Source organism: Chenopodium album, chromosome 22 (genome assembly GCF_948465745.1).
Source record: "Chenopodium album chromosome 22, dcCheAlbu1.1, whole genome shotgun sequence".
NCBI classification, from domain to species: Eukaryota; Viridiplantae; Streptophyta; class Magnoliopsida; order Caryophyllales; family Amaranthaceae; genus Chenopodium; species Chenopodium album.
This window is the reverse complement of record NC_137855.1, coordinates 9,660,067-9,668,732: the sequence shown is the minus strand read 5'-3', so window position 1 is coordinate 9,668,732 and position 8,666 is coordinate 9,660,067. Positions and strand designations below refer to the sequence as shown.

Here is an 8,666-nt window from a genome sequence, read left to right as displayed (position 1 = left end):
AAAAAAAAAAAAAAAAAAAAAAAAAAAAAAAACAATTCAGTGTTGAGTACACTAAAAAGAGTGGGGGATGATGGTGGAGCTTGCTACCCAATCAGATTCTCTCTCCTCACAATTTCTCGCCGTATTTTAGAGATTCTCTTTTCTGCTTTCGTCAATTTCATTTCATTTCTTCCCCAATTTTTTAGGGTTTTCGTTTTTTTCTTCTTCCAATCTAACCCTAAAATTCTCCCTTCTTTTGTCCTAATTTTTCCGCCGATTTTTTTGGGAATTGTGACGTTTCTCACAATGTGGTTTACCATCTCCAATTTCACTCGCTGAAGCTTAATTTCATAATCAGGTATCAAATTCCAGAATTCCAATTTAATCGCTTACGTTTATTTATTTTTTTTTAGCGATGATTGAAAAAAAATTGAATTTTTTAGGGATTAAACATTAACGTTTCTGCAATTTTTTAAAGTTTCGATTTTTTTTTTTTTATCAAAATATAAATCAGTAATGAGTATAATTTGAATGATTCTGAAATTGGATTTTATTTCATCTGCAAATTTTTTGCTACAATTTTTTTTTACCCTAATTTTGGGTTTTTTGATCAATAAAAAATTAGCTAAGGAGGTTTTTTCTGTAATGTATTGCAATTTAGTGATTTTTTTTAAAAAAAATTTCAATAATTTTAATAAAAAAAATTGGTGGGTTTTGATTGTACTTTTGGTGATGAAAAAATAAAGTAGAAATGAAAAAAAAAAAATAGAGAAAAGGCGGCACTTGTGAGAATCTCCACTGATGAAATAAAATTGCTTTTTTTTTTTCTCATTTATTTTCACACCTAACAGTAGCTATTAATGTGGTACTATATATCCCCACTTTATATTATAATTTTATTATATAACTAGGTACTGTTTTTCTTGCTCATTGATTTTCAGTGTTGTTGTTGGGGTTTCTTCTGTTAAAAAAATAGAGGAGAGAGAAAGTTATGGGAACCTGTGAAGAAATGAGTTCATCTATTGAAATCCAGAATGAAATTAAATTAGGGATTTCACCAACTGGGACCCACTGGGATGAACAAGTTACTGAGGAAGAACTTCTTGCACAGCAGTTTGAGAGTGTAGTTTTGCAAGGTAATGAGGTTGATGTCAAGATTGAAGGAGGAGAAAATGAACAAGATGAAGAAGAGGGGAAATTACATTTATACCCTTTAAGGTCTTATGCTGCTGATTGCACCTTTTATCTCAAGACGGGTACTTGCAAATTTGGACAAAATTGTAGATTTAATCACCCTCCCGAGAAGGGTTTTAAGGTATATTAGATTTGGGGTTTTTTGTTTCGGGTTTCGGTTATTGGTTTTTATGATGTTGATTTGTGTTGTTTTGTTGTTTTTAGGTTGCTCTGGACCAGGAGAAAGGAATTGAGGAGAACAATGGAACATTTGTTGATCCTGGGAAGATTGATTGCAAGGTTGTGCTTTTTATATACATTATTTTATGAATGCTTAGTATTTTATTATCCCGTAGATTTCGTTTCGAATAAAAAAGATGTTTAATTTGACTTTGACCTTGACCCCTTACCATGTGTTCTTGATACCGGAAATGTTGTTCATGATTTGTTTAAGTATGCTTGAATGTATTTTTTTTGCATTGAACTGTATCAATTGTTTTGTTATAATAGTTGCATTGCCAGGGCAACTACTCTAACTAAGTTAGTATTTTCTGGAGTTAAGTTGTGGGCCTGCAGTTTGCTTAAAATATTGTTTTTAGGAAATTTGTCTGAAAGCAAAGCTCTAAATGTCTGTTTTTGGGAAATGTTTTTTTGGGGAGTAAGCTAAGATTGTTAGTAATGTTAATATCATTGGCAAGCTGGTATTTTCGAGGAATATATGGTTTTGTGTATGAGCTTGTGTGTATGTGTTTGTTTAGGGGAGACGTTTCTGAGGCAAATTATAGTGAAGTTTTAAGACAAAAGCTATGTTGTTTAGCACTATGATACAGGTCAATTCTATTCATCGAAGGTTTGAGCTCTTGGATTTGGCTTGTCATTCTGCATTATAATGACCTTTTGTATTCATTTTCTTTACTTATATTACATGTGCCTTCAAAAGTGCGATTTAAGGAACTATATGCTTCTTTACTCATGTATTCTTTCTTTATCCTCTCTAATGTTCCTATTTTGTATTAATTCTTTTCGGAGCATTTAAACCCATGTTAGATTTACGCTCTTCTCAAATCTAATCCTAATAGGGTACATAAGGAAATAGAAAAGAGGTATAAAATAAATTACTTTACTAACTATCCATATAATCTCAACAACTTGTGCTAGGTCCTTGAAACTTAGACACGGATATGGACATTGGACACTTTGTTCTGGCCACTACTTTGCAAGTTTAATACTTCTTCGACTCCCCTAATATTGCAATAATTACCATTTTAAGAAGTTGTACAATTATTGTAACATTATTATATTTGCAAATGCTTTCCCTTTATCTCACTTCTCATCACATGGCCCCTATCTTTGTTTATCTGTATCTCTCTCATCTTAAATTATGTGTCTCCCCTTTGTTGCAATATTAGAAAAGCAGAGGAAGTATGCTTTTGGTGTATACCTTTTCTGTGAAAAAAATATATACATCATGGTTAGAGTGTCTTTGTTTTGTAAAACTATATTTTTAAGATACATATATATCATTTAAATTCTTTTATGAAGCACATTACAGAAAGGATTTAGTGGAATTTTTTTGCATAAATTTCATTGAAGAAGAATGTGTGACTGTGTAAGAATTTTTATTTTTAGAATAAGTAATAATGTAGTTAATAAGATGCAGTCAATTTACGATATCTTTACGCTTTAAGTCCAGAGTTTTAGACTGTTCCAGACTAACTGGCTCTTGTGCAACAGAGTAATCCTCTCTAAAAAAATTTAGGTTTAACCTATCAACTATTCAAATTGCTAGTTTCCATTGGATAATCTAATTATTTGGATTTAAATTTCTGGCTTTATATAGTTATACTAGTTTGAGTATTTATCCATTATTTAACATGCTTGCACTAGAAATTGCATGCTCAATAAAGCAATTGTAAAAGTATCATCATTATTGGTGATATTGCATCTAAATCTTGAACTGGTGACTGGCTGACTGCTTGGGTAAGCAAACGAGATACAAATTTGAGAAATGTTATTTGAGTATAGTCCATTGATGTAAAATGTACAACTAGACCTACAGCACCTTAGACTAGATGTGGTTTGAGTTTGTTAATACTCCGTATTAATTAGGGGATATATGTTCCTTTTGTGGATAAGGAAACTATTTTGTTCTTTAATGCGAAATGCACAAAACTAAAGCACCTTAGACTAGATTTGGTTTGAGTTTGTTATTACTCCGTATTAATTAGAGAAATTATGTTCCTTTTGTGGATACGGAATCTATTTTATCCTTTACTGCAGAAATGCACAAACCTATAGCAATTGTTATCGTAGTTTTTATTTTCTTTATGTCTAGTTTTTCAATATAGTGCATAAATAAATCACCTGTTGTAATTGTTTTCTTAACAATCACATCACTCTGAAGACAAGGCTATTTGTTTTTCCCTCTAATGCAAGCATAGGTATCCCTTTGTGAATGTCAGTCTTGATCTTATCTGTTGAGGTTGTGATTTTGTAATCACACGCCCCTTTAATTAGCAATATTCTGAGCATTTGATGTAATAAAGCTATGTTATGCTGCCTTTGATGCATTGTTCTTTAGATTTTGTTTCACTGATATCTTTTATTTTGTTATTATTATTAAATATATATTTTTTTTTATATGCATATAGTATTTCCGGACACCAGGAGGATGCAAGTACGGAGATGCTTGCAGATATAATCACTCTGCACAGAAAGTTGAGAACGAAGGTCCAGAGCTTAATTTTCTAGGTTTACCAATTAGACCGGTAAGACTATATTCTTGTTTCTTTTTGGATTCCAAGTTTGCCTCTTGTGTTAAACAATTTATACTGCTCAGAAACTTCTAACTAAACCTCTCAAACTGAGAAATTATTGGCCTTTTTTTTTCCCTTATAATTTACCTTAGTCGGAGCAAGAGTGCACCTTCTACTTGCGTACTGGCTCCTGTGGCTATGGAGCTAATTGCCGATTCCATCATCCTGATCCTATTGCTTCGAAAGAATCTGAGGCCAGAAACTCCTTGGGTAATGGTGTATATGCAAGAGGTAGCAACAATTTTTCAGGAATGTATGTTGGTGATCCATTGCAAACTTCTGGGGTAGCACGGGGTATCCCAGACTTGGCAAATGGCCTAAGCTCAATGAATGGTTTGCCTTATGCTGGAATGAGCTCTTATCACCAAGCATTGCCTCAGAATGCTCGTTGGAACCAAGATCAGGTGCAATCTTCTTGACCTTTCTCATGTATTTTAGGCATATGAGTATTTTGAAAACTATCTTTAACTTCTCTTTGAAAGTGTGGTAGATCTCTTTGTTCTTAATGTACTCCAAGTATTTCCCATTTGTACCAACATGTTTTACGTGTTTTATACGTAATCTTAAAACTTTGCTTACAAAATAATTTTGCAAACTGCTGAGAGGTGAAATCTATACTCAAATTTGCCTGACTACAGTCTTCTTCTCACCTGTTAGCTAGTCCCTGTACTTCTAAAAGGATGCATATATGGAGTGCTTGGCTGCTCGCATCTCTTTCTCTTTTTGTTTTTTTGGAAAAAAAAAAAACAGAATATAAATCTTTGCACCATTATTTTTTTATTTAAAATTACTTGGAGGCTTATTCTTTGTCTTTTTTGATGAGTTTAGATATTCACATTTTTTGACTATAAAATATTTTGGACTAATTGTTCTTTTTTATTGTGAAACAATAAAAATGGTTGAAGCCAATGTTCATTGTTATGGAGTATTATTTTCAATTGTTTGACTTCTGAAATACAATGGACTTGATTAACGTGGCTTATATGATTTTCTTCTCCTTTTCTTACTAACATGAAATAATAGGTAGTTTTTAACTTATTATGTATCAAGTTAAGGTTAAATCGGAAATTGTTACTTTATCATCACATTAGGTAAGTCTGCATAAATTATTACTTCTTATCCTGCCTACAGCGGTTTTCGTTGAAAGCGAAACTTTTACCATTTATTTTTAAGATCTTCTGAGAAAGTGCAGCTTTTTACCACATATGTGCTTTCTTTGGAGTCATTGGAGATAGGTAATGATGGCCACACACATCCTACCTCTCTCAGAGCCAAATTAATTGTAATGAACTTATGAAAGCCCGTTTAACCCCACATTTTGATGGGCTAAGGCCCAATCATCTTAAGGTCAACCCCACATAGCCACATTCCTCCATCACAAGGGAATGTTGAGTATGGGGGTTTTAACTTTTGAGTCTTGTCCCTCCAGGTTATGGTTTCTTCCGTATCATTTTTATGTGCATCCTTTTTTTTTTTCCCCTTGTTTTTCTTTTTAGGGTTATAAATGATTTGAGTTTTTGTCATTTAGCTTCCATACTTGCTTTCAACGTAAAAAGCATTATTATTGTATGGTACTCAATTTCTTGCGAGGACACCCTCTGCTTTGGTAGTTAATACAAAACTGCAATGATTGCTGGATAGCATACAGCTACAGTAATTAAGCTACTGAGGATCAAATTATTCTAGAAAATTGTTTTAAGCACAAGATTACTGTGTTTCCTTTGTCTTATTTGTGTTAAGTTCTTAATTATCCTGGTTGCATTTCAATGCAATTACTTTTTATTGTCTGAAGAGTGAATTAGTGGCAAATACTCTCTTGTTAGGACAGGTAGCTTTTCATTGATTTTCTTCTACTTCTTTCTGGCCCAGGTCAACCTTTCTCTGTCAGCAAAAAAGACTCCTCTTCCGCATCAAATTGTAAACAACCTCTCGAAGAAAGCAGATCCTACAACACATTATGAACACTTACTACAGTCGGAAGAGTTTCCTTTACGACCAGGGCAACCTGATTGTGATTTTTTCATGAAAACTGGAGACTGCAAATACAGAGCTGCTTGCAGGTATAATCATCCAGTAAGTCAGGACTCTAAGCTACGTCTGCCGCTGCTTCCCTCAAAAGGCCTCTACTCTAAATCTGTATGTCTTACTGTTTCCTTCTATACAACTAGAACTGGCTACTGTAACTTCCTTCACTTTGATATTATATCATTGTGTTTAGTTTGCTTAAATTGTTATTGGTTTTTGTAGAAAACCCCTGAGCTTTCTAATTTAAGTCCTGGCAATCCAAGGAAAAACGGAACATCTCATCAGCAGCAGCAAATGCAGAATGGACAGTACCCAGAACGGCCTGGACAGCCAGAGTGTGAATTCTTCATGAAAACTGGCAATTGTAAATTTAAATCTGCTTGTAGATACCACCATCCAAGGGACCGAATGTCTACATCATCTCCATGTGCTCTCAATGAGTCAGGCCTTCCTCTAAGACCTGTATGTACCCTAACTTTAATGATTATTTCTTAAAATATGATTTTTGTGCAGACATCTTTCCATAGTAGTCAAGTATGATTGTATCAATAATGTTATCAAATCTCCTTCATTAGTTCATTTTTTTCCACTTGACATGTATGTGTTATATTGCTCACAATTGCTTTAACTTATGCAATCATCAGGGTAGCAAAGTTTGCCGGAACTATGAGCTGCAAGGTACATGCAAATATGGTCGAAATTGTCTGTTTCATCATCCCGATAACAGCTCGCCAGCAATTTCAGTTGCTCCAGTTCCTCCAGTTGCTGATCAAGATCACAGCTCACCCAACCCTGAAGTTGCTACTAATTTGGAATCACCAGCTGGTGACAATGTCGAGTCAGATTGGGGTGATGGCTGGGTAATGTGATGTTCTCCAATGAGCAAAACTTTGTTTTTTTGGCAACATTGCTGGCATCATTGTCAAGAAAGGATGCCGTCTTCAGATTTTGCAAAGTTGCACCTACATACTTAACTTGAGGAATTTGATAACTTTTTGTGGTTGCTTAATGCATACCCCTATCAGCAAACAATTTATATACTAATCCCATCTATACAGATAACTGTTAATCGATGTTACATGCTTTGATTTGCTGAATCAGAGAATAGAGGTGAGAATACTTCAATTTACTCAATTCACCTTCGTCATTTGTAGTCATTACAAGTTTTACTGGTCAATATTAAATACCCGTAGTTGATTATGGGATGCAAAGTGAAAATCAATAGGTAGATTAGAAAGAAATCTGGCTGTCTTATGATCTTGATTTGTGTGGAGATTGGCTCCCGGTGCTTTTAAGTCTTAACTGTATAAGTTTGTTCTTCGGTGTTTTCATGTCATCCTAAATTATAATCACTTCTTTCAAAAATAAGCTTATTCCTACCCGATGATGAATATACTATATAAAGTACATGATTTGTCGCAGTTTCATCATAAATCATTACCATTAATTTCAAGTTAGTTATGGACTGAGGAAGTGTTGTGTTCTACACTTCTAACACTGTAGTAAAAACAATCGGTCATTCTTCTGGCCTCCTGGGTATCAACCCAACACCGTCTCCCACCCTCCCATTCAGCTAACTCCACTGGCCCGTTGGGTCGAACTCGTACCTTGATCCTTTTACTACCATAGGAAAATGAATTCATGTAACAAAAGTGTATCGTTGATTTCCCACAAAATTCTCAAAAACCATATAAATTCTAAGAGTAGAAGATTGTTTAAAAAGCTTCATTACTTCACAACATTTCGGTCGTACAGTTGCTTAAATCTTAGCAAAACAAGTATAAATCTCACATTAACAGCCACCTTCTACTACAGTGTGGAAGCAAAAGCAATGCACCATCAGTCCAACATTATTTACCAAATATGCAACTTAACCATTTATGCTTCACCTACAATTAAACCAAACAATAAAATCAATATTATTTTCGAGCATCCTGAATAATCAACTAAATGAACTTAATTATTTGAATCAAGTATATTATGATGGTATAAGTCTTACCGAAGAATGTTGTTGATTATTCTGATTGTGTTGCTGCTTTTGCTTTTGCTTGCCTTGGTTGTTCTGATTGGGGCTCTGATTAGTGCCCGAAGCGCCAGCACTAGTCTTATCATTTTTCTTTTGATCTCTGGCTGTGTTAAAGATCACTGTAAAACCTTCAGCTGATTGAGGATTGTTCACGTCCCATTCTCCAAATTTTGGCAAGGATCGGTTTCCTGTATTATTGCTTGCTTTCTACAGCAGATTTTATACAGCAAGATATTAGAATTATAGCTAAAAATTGTTCTAAATGAACAAGAGAGTTATTGAAAAGCCTTCCTAAAAAGTAATGCATTATAAATTAATGTCATTTGGCTAAGCATAGTTTTGTAAATAAAGAGTGTTCTTGTTGGGCATAAACTATTGCCAAGATGCTATTAAGTTCTTCATAGTGTGTATAATCACGACTCACAAGTCATGTGACAACAATTGAAGGAGAATGACCGAATCAGCATGATCGATCCCTATATAAGCTCATTCCAAGCCATCTCATTACCAAAAACCACATAGTCACAATTAGCACAACTGATCGATTCCGGTAGGCTCTTAAATCAGCTTACAAGTAGGCTTTTAATAGTTGCCAAATTGATTCTAACTAGATAGTATACTTAATTTCGTACTTTGAGTTTTAAGAT

The 8,666-nt window shown here is 34.0% G+C and overlaps 1 protein-coding gene across 1 annotated transcript; it reads left to right on the top strand.

The window, feature by feature from the left end:
- On the top strand, window positions 1-7,071 carry LOC145604690 (zinc finger CCCH domain-containing protein 43-like). The gene is made up of 8 exons (XM_081660605.1): window positions 1-337; window positions 921-1,294; window positions 1,378-1,452; window positions 3,804-3,920; window positions 4,061-4,372; window positions 5,838-6,104; window positions 6,216-6,455; window positions 6,638-7,071. The coding sequence occupies exons 2-8, from the start codon at window positions 971-973 to the stop codon at window positions 6,860-6,862; spliced, it is 1,560 nt and encodes a 519-aa protein (XP_081516731.1). The 5' UTR covers window positions 1-337; window positions 921-970; the 3' UTR covers window positions 6,863-7,071.
- Window positions 7,072-8,666: the final 1,595 nt, after the last annotated feature.

Coding starts and splice junctions, on each gene's coding strand:
- LOC145604690 (XM_081660605.1), top strand. CDS start 971: ATGGGAACCTGTGAAGAAATGAGTTCATCTATTGAAATCCAGAATGAA. Junction 1,295..1,377: donor CTCCCGAGAAGGGTTTTAAG/GTATATTAGATT, acceptor TGTTGTTTTTAG/GTTGCTCTGGACCAGGAGAA. Junction 3,921..4,060: donor TAGGTTTACCAATTAGACCG/GTAAGACTATAT, acceptor AATTTACCTTAG/TCGGAGCAAGAGTGCACCTT.